This window comes from Calidris pugnax, unplaced genomic scaffold (genome assembly GCF_001431845.1).
Source record: "Calidris pugnax isolate Ruff unplaced genomic scaffold, ASM143184v1 scaffold273, whole genome shotgun sequence".
Lineage (NCBI taxonomy): Eukaryota > Metazoa > Chordata > Aves > Charadriiformes > Scolopacidae > Calidris > Calidris pugnax.
Window position 1 is genome coordinate 1,396,920 of NW_015094508.1, and position 19,262 is coordinate 1,416,181.

Consider the following 19,262-nt stretch of genomic DNA (forward strand, 5'->3'; position numbering starts at 1 on the left):
AGATGCTTGATGTGTTTCAGCTACTCAGTAATGGTGATTCTGCCTCATAAAGTAATGAAGATCATTAAAAAAACCCCAAAAACTGACAGTAAAAGTATTTATCTAAAACCATGGGGAAAAGAAAAAAAAGAGCTGAAGTAGAAAGCAAACATCAAAGTTTGCAGAGGGTGGAAATAGCCACTTGAACGTGAAGAAATTATAGATCCCAATAAGGAAAGACCAGAAGACATGTAAGTCTAGAAGCTTGTAATAGTGATGTCAAACTCTCATGTCTTGAGAATACATTTGATTTGTAAGGGACCAGATGACAAAAGGACCCATCTAGATAAACAACAACAATGAAAAAACAAAGCCCTTATTGTTTCATCAAAGGGAAACTTGCACGATCAATGGCTTGATCTGGCAGGAATATCCTTCAGGGAAAGCTGAGTCATTCTTACAGTCCCACGACTGTTTAAATTCCAGCTTACTCACCAGAGACACTGAAACACAGAGGTTGGTAAACAGAAGATAAGAGGATCAGAGAAAAATGGGGGAGCAAGAAACAAAGAAAAAAAGGAATTGCATTTTCTAGCTTTCAGCAAAATGTGTAGCCATTTCATTTCCAGTTAAGGAGAAGTAGTATTCTGCTTGACTGTTTCACAGAAACCCTTCATTGGTTTTATTTTGTATCTCCATCTATGCCTGGCATTGTTCTTGATTATTGGCTAGATTTATAAACTATAAATGAAATGGTTCACCAGGGTGGAAAGTGATACTTTGAATTTCATTAAAGTTAAGAGCCTCCCAGTTTACGCACTTAAGCCTCTCCCCTTGTTACAACAACGTTCCCTGCTTTTGGGGAATCCTTGACTCTGTATCCTAGTCATCAAATTTGAAAAATGGCAGCAGTGCAGAAGGCTCTTGCTAGATCAGACTCAACCACACACTCTTCTCTGTAAGATTTTTGCCTGTACCTTTGAAAAAAAATAATATTGCAGCCAGAAGTTGCCAGGGCTTAAGCTGAGAAGAGTAGGTCCTATTTCCTTTTAAAATGTTCTCCTTGGAAGTACTCCCTTGAACTAATAATTTTAATTTTTACTGTTTTTGACAGCTGTGTGGAAAGGAATTTAACAGAATGCACAATTTAATGGGACACATGCATTTGCACTCGGACAGCAAGCCTTTCAAGTGCCTCTACTGTCCCAGCAAATTCACCTTGAAGGGGAACCTAACCAGGCACATGAAAGTCAAACATGGGGTCATGGAAAGAGGATTTCATTCTCAAGGTAATATTTTTCAGCAAGATTATTCTCTGAGAGAACTGAAGTTGTGTATGAGTAAACCCAAATGGGCTTTCTACCACAGATCCACATTCTCGTACCATAGATCCAATGCTATTGGAAGACATTGAATCCCATAAGCCTGGGAGGTTGTTATTGATTATCCACATTACTCCAGTGCTACAGATCAGAGATCCCTAACCTTTCAGAGACCTTTCAGACTAGGCGTCTGGTAACACATGGATACAGATTGAGATGCATTAGTAGATGGAGACAGAATGAGACAGTATGTACAAGTACAAAGGAAATAATTTTAGCACCTTAAGTTGCTGGTGCCAGATGTTAGGGAGAATACGGTCAGTAGCGTGAGAGCAGACAATTTATCAAGCTATACCAAATGGTCTTGTACTTAAGCCCAGGGCTCCCATCCATCATTGTGAGAAGGTGTAATATCCACAGCACTGCAGAGCTTCTCCCAGCATGTGGGTACCCCGAGACACAAACGGGCACAAGCTGGTAGAGACTCAGCTTTAGTGAGTCTGTGGTGCATGTAGTTGGCCAGGGGAATGATTGGATGGCACGATCTTCCTGACTGAAGGTGTAGTTCCATTATTTTTGAACAAATGTTACAGTTTCAAGTGACTTGATTGCCAGAGCCTGACAGTCCAGAGCCTAGCAACCATGGACAAGCAGATATATTTCCCCAGACACAGACACATCTGGATAGGACTTTATGGGTTTTCTCTCACACTTGAGGTACATCATAAATCATAAATTCATTTAAAGCTGATCAAAGCAAAAAAATCTAGATTTCATGGGTCTTGCTTGCTTGCTGCTTATTGGATTCCAGACTGGAATGGGAATGGAAGCTGAACAGCTTTACATGCAGTAGCCTTTCTGCTTAAGATATGTTTACTCTGTACCATGTTGACGTAGCTGATGTTAGGCAAAGGCAACAGGCTCAACATCCAGTTTACAAAGCAGCATGTGGACAGGAGGTGACACTCCTCCCCATCTCAAAGTATACAGTTTTTTGATTACCCAGGGTGTCCTGCAGAATATCTCCTACCTCCCACCTACCACATACATTTCCTAAAGTCAGCCTCATGTGTGCACATATATCAATGCTACCTAAAGAAGTGGGGGAATTCGGGATGAGAGATTGCCTATACAAGATATTTTGTTTGTTAAGAATTTCTGGATAAATACTCCTTTCATGGGTAGTAATTCCTGGTGTTCCTCAAATTCAGGCTTTAGGCCAGCCTAGCACGTATGTAAAACTTATGCTGTAATGATATTTGGCATAAAATACACAAAGATCCTAACAGGTAATGAAATAAATGACTCTTTTTTTCCTGTAAATCTCCCACAGTACCATGCTAGTTACACAATTACTTGTAATTGAAGGCAGCCTAAAAGCTTTCCAGTGCACAGAGATTCTTCAGCCTTTGAGGATTATCAAACACAAGACAATTTGTAAGGGCTACCACCTGGTCAAAAACCATTTTAACAAATACAACCTGTGACAAAATAGCAGCTATATCTAGCGAGGCTGCATAGTTTCTTCAGAAAGTGGATTCAATTACTGAGGGGAAAAAAACAAACCAAAGCAAAACAAAACAAAAAAAGCAAGTAAAATAACGGCTTTCACACAATTTGCTATTGGGTGAAATCTTCACCCCAGTACTGTTACCATTCTTTTAATGAAGATGGACTATGCCTGCAGTGCCTGAATCTTCTCCGATGCATCCTGATGCTCAGAGCACATTTGAGTCCACAGATGCCTCCTGGGTAATGTCTGGATTTGTAGCAAGAGATGAGACACTCTGACAAATATTAAGACAAACCATACCCAAGACTACAGTTAGACTTATACTGCAAGGCTCAAAATCATTGCTTGTTTATAATGATTTCCTCAAGCTGAAGCACTAGCTAGGGCCAGAGCTTCTCAGTGGTATAAGTGGCTTCTCAGTAGAAGAAAGAGGAAAAATTGAGGAGAATGGAAGTTGTAGACTGCTGAGACTTGTTTTTTCATTTTTCATTAAAGTAGTAACTTTGAACCAGAATGTCCATAGAACAAACACATTAACATGTTTCAAATCTCTTCCACTCCTCAGGAAAAAAAAATGTACAAAACCTGGGGCTTTGATTATTGCCTGTGATTCTTGAGATCAAAGTTTTCATTTAAAAAAAAATAGGAAAGAGGAAGTGGCTAGGTTCACTAGCAAAAATAGTTTAGAGGCCAGGCCACTTCACTTTTATTCCTAGCTCCCTCGTCAAGTGTCTGGCATGTACAGCACAATGTTTTATGTGTCCTGACCTGGCTGTGAAGTACATACAATAGTACTTTTGACAGCATCTCAAAGGAGATGCCATGAGATGTAAACAGTAAAGTACTTGGAGATAGCTGGGTGGAAGAAAAAAGGTAAAATATGAAATAGAAGGCCACTTCACATTTTGTTTTTTAACCATGTATCATGTAGTAAAATTTCCTATGTATAAATTGTTGCTTTTCTCCTTCCCTCAAACGCAACAAGGTTTTGGAAGAGGAAGAATTGCTCTGTCACAGACAAATGTCTTGAGAAGTTTGGAACAGGAAGAGCCCTTTGATCTTTCCCAGAAAAGCCAAGGGAAGGGAATCTCATTTCATTCGGATGGTGAGAGTGCCAAGGGAAGTTCATGCCAGGAAGAAGAGGAAGACAACTGCTATGAGGCAGAGCGCTACAGCCCTGCCATGTACCACCAGGATGACAACAAACTGTACGTGGCTCAAGATCTGTCTGGCAAATCTGAGTGTATGATGAAGGACTTCAGAGAGTCCTACTGCAATGAGAAGGAAGAAGTGCTAAGTGAGGGAGGACTGGAGAAGAGAATAGGAAATTCAGACAAACATGAGAGCCAAGGAGAGAGAGACCTTGAGAACAACAAAGAACACGTCAGCTTTAGATCTTTTGAAAAGGCCAGACTTGGCCACTCTCTCTCTGATTACTTGTATTTCAAGCACAGGAACAAGAGTTTGAAAGAATTGCTGGAAAGAAAAATGGAAAAGCAAACAATGTTTATAGGCATTTAAAAAAGACATTTTAAATCAGCTGGAAAATGGGGATCAGATAGCTTTTAACATGAACTGTAGTTTACCAAAGCCTGGAAGTTTTAGTAGCCTTTAGAAATAAACAAGCTAAAATAATAAAAATAATTTAAGGTAAAACACACATATTAAAAGAACAAAGCTGTCCAAGATTACCAAGAAATGCAATAGATAATGAACAATAACATTTTCATACTTATCCATTTGATGTATAAGCACACAATGGAGTGGGTACAGGGGTTTATTTTTCTTTATCTGGGGTGGCAGAGACTTACATGCAATTTTCTGTTTATCAAAAAACAACATACTTTAGCATTTGATTTATTATCTGACTAAATATATATGAACACTTCTAACCCTACATATCAAAAAAATTCTGAAAATACTAAGTATTAAACAGTGTAAGCAAGAGTACTATTAAACATGGTGTGCATGCAAGTCCTGTCACTCTTGGAACTAACACAGTCCAAATACTTTCATTTACTGAAGTGACTGTTAGTTCAACCACTTACAATGAGAAATGGGAAAAAAATTAAGAAGAAATGCTAATGCCTTTTGAGATAGTGAAAGGCAACTCTGTAAGGCTTTGAAAGGACTATAATTTATTGTGGCCACAGAAGCTTTTCCTCTGGCACAAGGGATGTTTGTGTTTCAGTCAGTGTGGGAGCATTCAGCAATTCTTCAAGTGAAATAGCATGGACTGTGTTGACATTTTGTTCTACTGTCTGCTCAGACCAATACATCTAATGAGCAGCAGCAGCAGCATGTAGCATTTGCAAGTCTTGCTGTAATTACACATAAAGCAGTAAGAGTAATTTCATTCAGAAAATGACACAATTTTGCCATTTATCTCTTCAGTTTACCTTGGTTGGCAAGGATGATTTTGAAATATACAGGTCTGGTCAGATTTTATTTTAGAAGGTATGCCAGAAAAGAGACCCTACAGAGCAAGAGTACCTCACAAAGGTACTTGTTTTGAATTTCCTTTTATTGGAGTCAGAATTTTTACCTTATCAATGTTGCTTGACCAGTAAGGTCCAGACCTTTCAGAAGAATTCAATTTATGCTGTTTTTACTGAGTTGTTCCCAGCTTTTCATCTTCTGATTCCCATACAATTACATTTTCGTAACAAAGATGCCAAAAGCACATTCCACTAAGCACATTCCTTTAATTGCATACATAGTTTGACCAGCACCTTGATTCCTGCATCTTCAAGATAGACAACAAACAGCCCCACACCATCCTATTGCTTATAAAGAAAAAAAGATTTTATAAGTAATTTAATTAGTCCTATGTCATTCTGACATCTCAGCTCAAAATGTTAACACCTGAATATATGGTACATCTTTTCGAAATATTACTACCCTGTTCACTCACATACCAAGTTCTTGATTTGAAATACCTTGCTATCATGCTCTATATATAGCAAGTTATAATTCAATATAGACATATACTTATGGCTTGCTAAAGTTAGAGTCATATAGCTGCAGCTCTCTGGCATTACAACACCTTACAGAACTAATGATTCTCACACCTACCGGTTAATCAGCTTTCACAGGGCAGCAGCCCTTATTCATCATATAAACTGGGTTTGTGTAGTCCGAGGTTGCAGAAGTTTCATTTTTTAGGGCTTGAACATGGCATAATAAAGATTATGAATGAAAAGCAGAAAAAGTTGTTCATAAAAGAAGCTGTAACATACAGATGACTCTTCTAAGTGTAACTAACTCTACAGCTGATGTACATGCTTTTCTAAAATAAAAGTGGTATACCAAATGGAAGTGGAATGTAGGTCACTTTAGGCCTAGAATTACTGGTGTCTTTCAAAATGAGGCATTTTTCAGAGGTCCCTAGCCATGTTCAGTGATGAACTGTTTTATCATCCACATTCAACTTCATTGCTTTCACTGCAAGATAACTCCTCTTGAAAAAGGACTTATCTTTCTTTCAAGCTAGACATTGTGATCGAGCACAATAACCAGAAAATTTTCAGAGTAATGTGTGTAACTGCATTCTTTGTTATACTATAGAGGAAATGATCAAGTAGAAATTCAGCGTGTTCGAGGATATTGTCTCTTAGAAATGAGAACAAGTCTTTTGGTTACCTTCTTGGCAATACCTTGTCTCTGCCAGAGAAATGCTCCTGTTTGAGAACATACACAGCCAAGAGCTGGGAGCCATTGACTCTTAGAAATTTCTCTTGAGGTGGTGTATTTTCCAGCTGTGCATGATTCAACATCATTTCACTCCATCTTTGCAGCCTTATCAGTTCCTATGATAAGAAGAATTAGCAAGGAACCAGGAACCTGGTTGCAATTTCTAGAATCGTGACCATGCAGATGAGTTTAACTTAGCAAATCCCTTCACTTATGTGGTGAGTAAAGCAGAAAGGCAGGCAACCCTTCCATTGCAAAGCCCTATTGCCTATGCATGGGAGAGTATTAAGGGACAGGTAGACAATCTCTGTCAAGAAATGCGATTACATATCAACAGTGCTCCAGGCAAATGGAGCAAAAGAGACACTTTCAGCAGAGCTCAGCTCCCAGTAGATAACATTATAAACACAAAAATGATGTCTACTGGAAATATGCAGTCCAGAGCTGCCATAAGGGAAATTGCCAGATGTGTCCTTAGGAAAGGAAATCATTGCAAACAGTTCTGGGTTGTCTGAATAGTTAATCCAAACACTTTCAACCACACCATCAACTGCAGACAATTCATCCACTTCTACAAAACCACTTCTCATTGCAGCAAAAGCAATTGCCAACCACATACAAACAGGTGGAAAAGAGTAGAAGTCCCCAGAATGGCAATGCTATTTGGGAAAGATTTGTAATGTGAATCCCTTTTCTTGTATTCTTCCTAGAAAGCAGAAAATATTCCATTACAATGAGGCCTTGAGACTGTGCCCGGTCACATAGACACACTAAGATAATTCACAAACACCCAAAGCTAATTCATGTCAGAATAGTAAAGAGCTCATCTAAAACTGTAAGTCACGAGTCAGAGGAATTGCAAACAAAACTATTACTGAGATAAGGAGACAGTGCCAAGTGACCCAAGCAAAGAGATTAGGAGATGATAGTCCTCTCTACTGCAGAACATAATGCAGCTGGGTCTAAGAAACTTGTTACAAAGAGGCCCCAAGGGACAAATTAAAAGCAAAATAACAGCCTTCATTGTGAAGCACCTTGCTTTTCAAACATAAGTTATTTTCACGCTATTTACATTGGCACCGTTTTGGGAACAGACAGTAACAGACTGCTTTTTAATAGCTTTGAAAATGCTTTATAGAAATTTGCTCTCATAATAAAGTTATTTCCCATTTTTTTATTTTTGAGGAATTAGCTTCCTTGTTTTGCTTTGAATAGAGGCTCAGAAGCCCTGTAGAGATATTCTTATGTCATGGATATTTGGGGATGCATTTTCTTATTTTCCTCCTTATTAATCTATCTACCTTCTTCTTGCTATGTTCTGGAAAAAAACCCCATATTTATCTGGCACTTCTCTGCTATTTAGGTTTTCAGTTTGTGGTAACACATGAAATTAAAGCCCAGTCTCCACCACCTTGGTATTAAATCACATCCATACCATTCCCATGCATTATTATTTGAAGCGTAGCTTCATACTCTTGGAGAGCTTCAGAGCAAATTAGAGTGGCCGTAAACTCATATAACTGAGGTGCTTTCCAAACTCATACAATCTGAGATGCTTCAAGAAGCCATGTTGAGGAAAGGTAAATTGGCCACACCATAATGAGTCTGGGCAAGTGAATGCATGTGGTCTGTTAAATCAGAGGCTTTTCTGCTGTCAAGGGCAGCTAGGAGAATTCTGCAAGACACTGTACAGAACAGAGTAGGTGGATGGAAAGTTGGTTGAGGGTAAATAACTACAACATAGCTGTAGTTAACACTGGAATAAGCTGTTCTGAGTCTGGCCACAAGAACTCAGTCATCTTCTTGTGGACCTGAGTTCTCCTGGCTGCCACGCAGCCTTCAGTCTGTGAAGGCAAAGACAGGTGCTCTGTGTTCAGTAGCTCGAAGAATAAAACACTTCCTGATAATACTGTAATAGAATTTATTCTATGCTGTGTCCTATAAAACCAGTTACTAGAAAGACCAAGAAATACTACTGACCCCATCTCTTTACAACTCCGCATTGGTCTATTAGCTATTCTCTGATTTCTCTCTTCATATGGTGCTGCTGAACTCTGCTGTTATGAGTGTACAGTTAAGGAGTAATATAAGTACTATATTTATTATTCTGAGAAGTTTTTAATAACTATTAACAGTTTTGAAAATATGTTGTCTGCTTAGCTGAACAAGATGTAACAGAGCTAACATTTTGTACTCCTAACAGATTTTGCAAATAATGTGGTGTATATTTATTTCACATACAATGCCAGATTCCTATTTAAAGGAACTCGAGAAATGGACCAACTCAAGAAACGGACCAACGATCTGCGAATATTTACTTTCTGGCTTTCTATCTCAATAATAGAAGCATGTATTAGGCATTGTATTAATTTAAGCAAATAAATATATACTGGAGAACCGCTGTATTTTGTATTGAAATGAGTCTGGAGTTCTTGGCACTCAAGCTATTTTATATAGTAAGTGCAAGGAGCTGGTCTGGCAAGGTCATACTTCACTCAGCGCCACTGAAGAGTAGGCCTTCTAAGGGGAAGACTAAATTAATGGTGGAGAACTTGTTAGAAGAAAAGGGCAGAAGAGCTACCAGGTCCTCTGAGGTAGAGGCCACTTCATTATTACAGACTGCAAGGAAGACATAAGGAATGCTCTGGAACAATTATGGTCTTTAACTTGTCCTCAGACAAGCTGAAAAAGAAAGGTGTAATCCTTGTTTCAAATATCTGTATTATGTAAAAAGACAGGAAAAAACAACCAGGTGTGTTATAAGATTGAAGTTAAGAAAGTAGGAATATCTTTATAACTTAAAGAATAAGCAGAAAACTCCAAACTCAGAGGCTCAGATTTTATTTGCTAATGAAAAGCATTACTTTTAAGTGATGACTAAACTCTTGGATTTGTTTGTTTTAATGAGATCCTGATAGAATTGGCATCATCAAACTTCACAGAGAACATTTTATGCCAATTTTGAGCACAGAGAGAAAGCAACTGGAATGTTGGCTACTAAATAACTCAAGTATTAAAGACAATAGATTCAGTTTCTAATTCTCAGAGCTATATATCTTAAAAGGTGCACGAAGGCCTATTCAAACACTAGAAATTTATGTAAGAGGCTAAATGAAACAGAACTAAGCCTTTTTTTACTGTCTTATTTTCTTTTTTTCCCTTCCATTTTGTTTGCAGGTAATAACCACTATGATGATTACAAGCTACCTCTACATGAGGAGGATACATCAGGGAGTGATCTAGTTCATTTCCCCATGACTCAGTATCAGTGACTCTCAAAGTTTCCTATTGGCCAGTCACAAAAATATAATTTTTTTTTGTTTTCAGAAATTTCCCTTTCATTTTTGTTGAAAACTGAGCTATGCTCACTTATGCCTTCAAACAAGCAGAAATGAAGAGAGCCTCCCAGATGTTCCCAGGGGGCTTTTCTGTGCCTGTAGTGAAATGGCCCAGTGTATTGAAAGTATTTTCATGAAGATAGCCAAATTAGTACCAATGCTACGACAAAAAGTGGTGAATCATTAGAAGGAAAACAACCTTAGTTAGATACAAATGATATGGGATATCTCTGAGAAGAGCAAGTCACTGTCGAGTTGCAATGTGTTAGACCTTCAACAGATTAAAACATCCTAGTTTAAGTAACAAGGCTGCATACACAACCTTTTGCTGAATTTGTCCCATTAATACATGCTATGGCTTGTGTGATGCAACACAGATAAATGTTTCATAATGGACAAATCTGATCTAAAAACACATGCAGGATGTCAGTCATTTCAGCATTTGTAAATGATGAAACACTGAATAGGGATCACTGCTAATGCTGTTCCCAGATAGGATATGATGCTGTGCTGAATCATACAACATGAATTTCCCTAATCAGTCTGCAATGAAAGTAAAGCTGAACACAGAACAGCCTCCACTTTGTGAATAAGCCTTCTGGTGTCCTGTCATTCTGTTTACCCCTGAAAAAATACTGTATATCCAGTCCAATCATAAAAATGATTTAATTTGGATGGAGCCAGACACCATTCCCATTCAGTGAATTACTTCCTGGATTGAAAAATCTCTTGTACTGTGAGCATTTTTGTTCAACAGACTTGTGTCAATTCACATCAGTGGAGAATATTAGCCTGTGTTTTTGGAACTGGGATTGTCTGTTGGTACTGTACTTTTCTTCAGTACTTAAGTACCCTTGCAGTTCTTAATGGAAAATCCTTAAAGAATAGATTATGATCAAGACACTAAATAACCAACTAAAAGATGGGGTGCAGTAAAATGAGGATGATGGAGTTGTGTGAAAACAAGAAGTCTGTTTCTACCCTATAAAAAGCCATTATAAAATTAATGGAGTTGGGAACAGTATAAAGATGACAGACAAGGTGCCACAGAAATGTCTCTAAAAGAAATATATTTAGCAAGATAAGTGGCAGATATAAACCCAGAAGAATATCTATCAATACAGAGTAGTATCTTGCCAGGGAGTTCTGCAAGCTGCTTAATTATTTACAGACCTTCCCATTTTCTACCACACAGGACTTTTCTAGCTCTTGATCTTTTTTATTTGTTTCATAGGCCAAGATGATTTTTTTAAATCACTATATAAAGCATTTGTACAAGAGAGAGAATCAACTCTCCAGCCAGCCACATAAATATAATGAAAAATGACAACAATGGTGAAGTATTTCTGTGAAGAAAAGTTGACTAACAGTGAAACAGAATTGTGCCTAGTACAATGTATCTTAGAGGTCTATGAGACCAGTGCCAAGAACAGACAGGTCCAAGACGATGAATGCACAAGCAAACATTATCTGGGAGCTCAGAAAGAAATGTGATCTTACTTAAGGGAAAAAAATTAAAATCTGTCCCCTAATGAGAGTTTTTATTAAACTGGGATTAACTACAGTGCAAGTTCTAAAAGGATTGTATGAAGCAGACTTCATATGAGCAATCAATTGAGACTAGACACCAGCAAAACTACTGCCACTGAAATACGTCAGACAGAAATGCCTGGGGTTGCTTCCGATAACAGTAGCTTCTACGTGCTTGTTAACATTACTCTGAGGTAGGCAACCACCCCACCACCAACCAGCAGAACAGATCATGAGAGAGAATGGTGCAAATGTCACTCGCTCCAGTGCAGTTCGTCCATTTTAATTATATCATCCCCAGATGTAGCAAACCTGCCTAATTTCACTCTGAAGGGGATGAGGCATGCTCATGAAGCCTATTCCACCTGCTCTTCTGCAGTATGCAGCTGTGGGAAAAACACATTTTAAATAGCTCTATGCATTTCACTAATGAACAACTGATGAAGACATCCACTAACTTGCCTGATTTCAGCAGTGAGGTCGATGGTCATTCTACCTATTGGCAGATCCAACCCCTGTGTGGCATGAAACCACCTGACTACTCATACCCTGACGGATAATGTAGGGCTTTTTCATTTCCATTGCCCCAGCAGTCTCATTGTGGGAGTCTAATAACCTTGCAAATTGTTTGACCTGCTTCCTCAGTTTCTTACAATCACAAACTTCCAGGTTTATTTTTCCAGGGCTTTAATTCTGCATTTTTAGGCTTCCACATAGAACCAATTTTTGTGAAGATCTTAACACACATACTGAGGAGAGTAAGTGCAAGTGACTACTTGCATGCATTTTTGACAGATGGTGGCAAACTAGCAAATTATAATTTCTTATGCTTCTGCTTTTTTATTTTGTATTTTTAAAAAATGTTTCCTCTTTTTCCATTTTATTTTTTCTGATTAACTCTTCAGAACCCTAGTGCATAGACCACTGATGCACTTTATGGCATGTTAGTCCTCACTTCTCACTTCTAAGCAAGAGGCAGATTTAAACATATTTAGATTAATATAAAAAACCTATGTAAGTGTTTTGGGCTTTGCACTTTTCAGATTATGGACTACATATGTGAGTAATAGCAGAAGATGGGAACACTCAGAGTCACTCATAGTGGACAGAGATTCCTTATCTCCCTTTTATCTCTATATCCCATGAATTAACAGTCTAGTCAGACAGGGTATGTTTATAATGCAGCCATTTCTATATGTGAGTTCATTCAAATACATGTGAAAAAAATCCTTTTGGTTTTACAGCAACCATAAAATTCTTCCGACCAAGACATGGAGGGCAGTCTCATCCCATTCATATCTTCTCAGAATAGCAGCTTCATAAAACAAACCTAGACTTGCTTTTTTTGAGCAAATGGGAGTTTGTAAGTGCACAGTGAAAGATTCCTTTGCCAAAAATAACCTGCCATTTTCTCCTTTCTGCAGCTCAAACACCTCAATTACCGTGTTGTCAAAATTAGAGGTGTGTTTGCTTGTACATCAGAAGATTTTCCCCATTTCAGTTTTTTGTTTTCAACTTTTCTCAACTTTTGACCTTAAAATGTCAACCTGAATTGCCATGAGTCATACAAAAAAAGGTTAAGGGAAAAGGGAGACAGCATAATAATTTTGGATATCCAGGTTGATATAAAATATAGGTAATCTTAACAATGAAACACCTTTCAACCTCTATATTTAGTATTCCTAAAATTTCTTTCATTTTAGAGCCCCTTTAGAATGTTAATATGAAGATGAGGCCTAGCTGCCCAGCAAGTAGAAATCTATTCTACACTGTTCAAACCAGAAAACCCTCAAAAACTTTTAATTAAATACGTAGAATTTCAAGTCTCGTTCTACAGGTTTTTTGTTATATTGTACTTTCACATTACTGACTCTCCTGCTGTTTTCTGAATCAGTTACACAGCAACATGCCCGGAGGCAAGGCCACCAGAGCAACCACACCTCCTTCACCCCGCAACCCTGACCTCCCCAACCAAGGTATCTCCTTGGCTGGTACATCCTGATCACTGCTTTTTACAAATGGGTTACTGGGCAAAAGCTTTCCAGCTTGGTCTTGTGGAGTGCAAGCCATTGCAATTGCATTTACAGGAGAGATGTGAAGCTTTTCTCCACCATGTTAGAGGGCCATAAGCTCCAAACAGACCCAACAGCTCCCAGGACCAAAGCTGCCGGACCACAGCCGCCTACAGTGATGTTGGGCCTCCCACTGATGGGAGATAGGCATGCAAAAGATGACAAATATGGACCACACTACATGTGTGCGTCACTACTACCATGAATAACCACTTCTACTTTCTCCTGTAAAGCTCAATCTGAGTGGATTGAAGAGATTTGGTCTTGTTTCAACCTGCACTGTGCATTGGCAGGAATTATTTTAAGAAATGTGCCTTTCAGGAAGTTAAGAACGCTCTCAGGAGCAGACAGCTTTGTTGAAAACCAGCCCCAGAGCTGCATTTAGTCGTACCACCATTTTCTGAGGTTGTTCACCACTGCAGTGTACAAGCCCTTTACATAGCATCTCCAGAAAACATCTGACAAGAGTGGCCAGTCCTTATACTCCTCATTTTTCATTACAGGTTTCCAACACCTTTAAAGCAAAGTTACATATCAAAACCTCAGTTTTTCCTCCAAGCTTTGGAGTCCTCCCTCAGGACCCCCTGATTGCCTCTCTGCAGCTCACTGCTTCCACTGATGAATCTCCCTCACCAAGTGGGTCAGCTCACTTGGTTTCCACACGGATGGAGGTATTTGAAGCTGTTGCTCTCCTGGTCAGAAGTCCCCTCCTCATACCATCTCTACTTTTTCTTCTGCTAACCTTTGGGTAGTTGGAATTTACACACTGAATAATGTTCTGTTAGGGTATACATTTCGTTATTATGGAGCTCTCCTTTCTGAGAGAAGAAATAGCATCGCTGGCCTGAAGTGTCATCAAGCTGGGCTCCATGTCTTTTCCAGTAATCTTTTTGTCCCCTCTACTCCTTCTTTATTTGCTTGTTTTTCCTTCTGTCCTGTAGGCAGTTGCAATTGGCACATCCTCTCTTCAGGTGGGAAGCAGTAGGTGGTTCTATTAGTCAGACTGTAAGACCAAATGAAAATATAGAGCAAAACTCCATGCCAGCCTAACTGTGCAGCTGAAGCACATGTTAAGATGCGCTATGCAAGAAAGTAATAGTAGCTTCATATTTATGGGACTTGCAATTGCACTCTCCACCTTTAAAGGAAAGTTTTTATTCCGTTGTCTTTAGCCATCTAAGAGATGTTGTTTTTAAAAGGGTAAATTTTAAAACCGTGATCCACAGGAAAGTTGAATTGACTTTCAGAACTGACTTCCACTTTACCACAAACCAGTTGTAACAGAAATGAGAGTACAGAGGACTTAATGGACTCAGTTCACCATGTATTAATAGCATGTCAGCCCTGTTTTCTATCTTTCATTGGGCCTATTAGCCAGAACAGCAGTTGCACCATCCACCAGCGATGGCAATTTCAACCTGAGCTGTGTTGCTCACAGGTGGGGACTACATGCAGAACTTGGAGATCAACATAGTCCACTGCACAGCTTAATTGGAAAACAGCTTTAGCTGTCAGTTGTGGCTGCTGCCTGATGCTTACTCTTCCAGCCCATAAACTGAGGAAGGGATGTACCTAAAACAGGTGTCACTAGACCTTTCACCTTTTTGAATGCCTGACCAGCTGCCAGTTGGCTATTTACAGTAGAAGATAAAACAAGGTTTCTGACAGCCAAGCTTCCTTTGCTCTCTCTTCCTTCTCCCATGGCTGAGCAGACTTTGATCTGAGAATGCTCCTGTGCCGGTGTCTGACTAGACAGCATTACCCTGCTAAAGTGCAAACCTGACCCAGTTTGACTTGGCTGTTCAATTTTGAATGGCACACAGCCAACTTGCTACCAGTTGGGTTATTCATGCTGCAATAGGAAGCAATCTTCCTGACATGCAAACTTCCTTCTTCTTCTTCTGCCTGAGCAGCAGTGCAGGCAGTGAAAGATGCCGAGCTAGATAAAGAACAATTTGACCCTGTAAAGATATGCGTCTTGACCCAAGGCTATACACCAGCCCCATTGTGCTAGCCAGCAGCAAAAAACATCATTACCCATGGCAAGTCCTGGAAAGACAGAAAGGAGTTCTTGCATAGAGAACTGCTGTTACAGCTCCTATAGCAGCACTTACCCCATATTAAGAAGCAAACGTATGATTTCAAAATCTTTGGTAGATAAAATGGGCCATGGGAGGTGTTACTCTAAATTGGAATTCAAGGTGCTACTGTGGAGTTCGATTACATTCATCTTGCTGACCTATTAGAAAGGACTTTGTCATCTCTACATTAAGCTGGTTATGTGAGATCATTTCTTCCTCTCCCTTTCTGTTTTCATGGAAACTCTTAATCCAATTTAAAAGAAAAAAAAAAAAGCTACACCAGCCTGCAATGGGTTTTGTGGTTTTGTTATTCTAGTCACTTGAACTGATGCACAATGTTCTTCCTGCAGGACCGCAGTTTAGAAGAACTATCTGTCCCATCTAAGAACATCAAGGTGCCAATCCAAGTCATGCGTTTGTATAAGGGTCTCCTTAGCTCCTTATCTGAAGGCGAAGGAGAAGCTTGGAATAGCTGGAGGAAAGAAACGGGGATCCTATATGTTAGTTTCTAACTGAAACAAAGATATTCTGTTACTGCTGATACCCTCACACTCTCATAATTTTGACTTATTCTCACTATTTGTTACACCATTGTACCATGGGCGTAGCAGTGGGGCTGGTTTATGTTCCAACCCTGAAAGCAAGGTGGTAGATGTTGGAGATCTGCCATACTGTTCAGTAGAGTAACTGGAAATCAAAGTCAGTGATAAGAAAGCTTTTAAAGAAATTAAAATCATTAGAAGTTCATTAATACCCAGTTGTAGGCTCTGTAATGTACAGTGCATTTGTCTAAGCCAGAGAGATAAGAAATCCACAGCAGGAATAAAGGGTATTCATAGAAGAATACCATGCTTCAGGTACAATAACTTGCTCTCCAAGCTGCTTCATCATTGGGACCATAGTGTTTTTGAGTCAGGTGCCCATGAGCATCTTTCACTTCTTGCTGATAATTTCCACTAGCTTTCCAGAAGACTGAGAGGTGAGCTCAGGCAAGGGGCATTCTCACAAAGCTGCTGTATCCCAAAGGATGATGTGGGTTCACATTGGCTGAAAACAGCCCAGGCCAGCACCCAGGGTGCTTCCCCCAGGAATGAGAACTTTCTGCTAACCATTCCCTTGGTAATTTCTTAGACGACACCAAGTTGGGTGGGAGTATTGATCTGCTTGGGGGTAGGAAGGCTCTACAGAAGGATCTGGACAGGCTGAATCAATGGGCCAAGGCCAATGGCATGAGGTTCAACATGGCCAAGTGCCAGGTCCTGCACTTGGGTAACAACAACCCCTTGTAGCGCTACAGGCTTGCTCAAGAGTGGCTTAAGACCTGCCTGGCAGAAAAAGCCCCGGGGGGTTTGGTCAACTGTTGGCTGAAACCCGAGCCAGCAGTGCGCCCAGATGGCTCAGGAGGCCAGCAGTATCCTGGCTTGTATCAGAAATAATGTGACCAGCAGGACTAGGGACATGATTGCCCCCCTGCACTCAGAACTGGTGTGGCCATATCTCAAATACTGTGTTCAGTTTCGGGCCCCTCACTACAGGAAAGACTTTTTGGTGCTGGAGCATGTTCAGAGAAGGGCAACAAAGCTGGAGAAGGGTCTCAAGCACAAGTCTTAGGAGGAGTGACTGAGGGAGCTGGGGTTGTTTAGGCTGGAGAATGTGACCAGCAGGACTAGGGACATGATTGCCCCCCTGCACTCAGAACTGGTGTGGCCATATCTCAAATACTGTGTTCAGTTTCGGGCCCCTCACTACAGGAAAGACTTTTTGGTGCTGGAGCATGTTCAGAGAAGGGCAACAAAGCTGGAGAAGGGTCTCAAGCACAAGTCTTAGGAGGAGTGACTGAGGGAGCTGGGGTTGTTTAGGCTGGAGAAAAGGAGGTTGAGGGGAGACCTTATTGTTCTCTGAAAGGATATTGCAGTGAGATGGGTCTCAGTCTCCTCTCCCAAGTAACAAGCAATAGGACAAGAGGAAATGGCCTCAAGTTGCACCAAGGGAGGTTACATTAGGAAAGACATTAGGAAAAATATCTTCACTGAAACAGTTGTCAAGCATTTGAAGAGGCTGCCTAATGGTTGGATCACCATCGCTGGAGGTATTTAAAAAACATGTAGAAGTGCTGGTGAGGGCCATGGTTGAGTGGTGGACTTTTCTGTGTTGGGTTGATGATTGGACTTGATGATCTTAAAGTTTTTTTCTGACCAAAATGATTCTGTGATTTTATGCCTCTCTGAAGGGGGTGCTCCACATCACCAGGGAGTAGTGCAGGGAAGATAATGTTGACTTGTTCTACTGTCTATGTTAATGCACAATATGCAAGAAGAAAAAACAAGTAGGTGTTGACCATTTTTTTCTGCCAAAGATCAATACTTATTCATAGCTGTGCAAAAGAAGCTGAGGAATAGTTAACAAATGCAACGTATTTTAGAGAACAGTAGCTATGAACCAAATATCAAGTACCCCAGGTATATAATTCTGCTTTCAGCCAAGTCTCTTGATGGAAAACAAGTTAAAGCTGGAGACTTTGAGATTTGGGGTGTGTGTTGCTCTCTATTTACAAAGAAAGTATACAGAATTCTTTCTCTTTGAATACAGTGGGGACAAAAAACAGGAGGCAGTTTCTTTGTTTAGAAAAATAAATCTGTTTTAAGACAGCATTCTGTCCAAAATTAGATCTTTCTCTCCCTCTTTGAATTTCTTCCAGGGCCATGCTGCTGGTACTTCCTTGGCTGGCCCTGACTCTTTTTTAACTGCATTTTGTTAGGTTCACTTCACAGTCATACATATGCAGCTTAATTATCTTGTCTGAACCCATTGTATATGTTTGCAAAATGTCCCAGAGAAAGCTTTTTCACTGGTGCAGTCTGGGCTTTCCTTAGCACCTTGCTGGTCTGTGGTTTGGGGAGCAGTTTCTACTGTTTCATTTGTTGCTAAGCAAAAGCGTATTTAATATGTTCTCAGTGAGGTTATATGAGAGTCTGCTAGCTAGCTGTACTGAAGTTTGAGGTCAGCAATGTGTTAAAATTATGAACCCTGACAGTTACCAGCATCTTCCAGCCTGGAAGCGTTGCATTTGTTAAAAGAAAACAAGTTTGAATGAGCAGGAATTCATCTGGAAGATTGGCAACATGATCAGAATTGAGAAGATGAATCTGAATTATATAAAGGTGTGAATTTAAAGTGAGGCATTCTTACAGCTTTAGATTTGGGTGATAAGGTAGTATGAATTTGTTTTGATTAAATTCTCTTTGAATTTGAGTTGAGCTACATAAAAAATTAAATCTTGAAAACAGTATACAAGAAGGAATTAAATACAGCTTATCTAACCTGCTTTAAATTAATTTGGTTTCACATCCCTGAGGGTCACCTTGCATGTCTAAAACATAAATATTACCTCCCTGACTTCTTTCATGACACCCATGAAAATGAAATATGACTGGTCAGAATAATATTAATATACACTGACATGCTTGAAACACTGTGTAATAGACACTCAATGTTGTTCTGAAAAATAACTCCGTCTGATGATATACGAAACAGAAAGGTATAACAATGCAATCTCTCTGCCAAATTTGCTCTTAGCAGCCGCGGTTGTTAAATGTGACTCATGAACACTGTGATTTAGTAAAAGCTTTCTGCTTGGGAGTGTGGCATATCCCTAGCGAGTCCAGTTTAGGAAACAGAAGAGTGCATGAGCACTTTGCTTGGTTGGTCCTAGTGCTGGCTGAAATCTGCTTTAA

At 39.7% G+C, this 19,262-nt stretch overlaps 1 protein-coding gene across 2 annotated transcripts in view; it reads left to right on the top strand.

The window, feature by feature from the left end:
• Positions 1–8,904, top strand: part of ZNF366 (zinc finger protein 366) — a 38,099-nt gene extending 29,195 nt beyond the window's left edge. Inside the window, exons 5-6 of one of the 2 annotated variants that reach the window (XM_014965120.1) lie at positions 1,094–1,268; positions 3,800–8,904. In XM_014965120.1, coding sequence (XP_014820606.1) covers positions 1,094–1,268; positions 3,800–4,335 — 711 coding nt within the window. In that variant the 3' untranslated portion in view covers positions 4,336–8,904. The remainder of the gene's footprint in view (positions 1–1,093; positions 1,269–3,799) is intronic. The other variant, XM_014965121.1, reaches the window with a different exon arrangement.
• Positions 8,905–19,262: the final 10,358 nt, after the last annotated feature.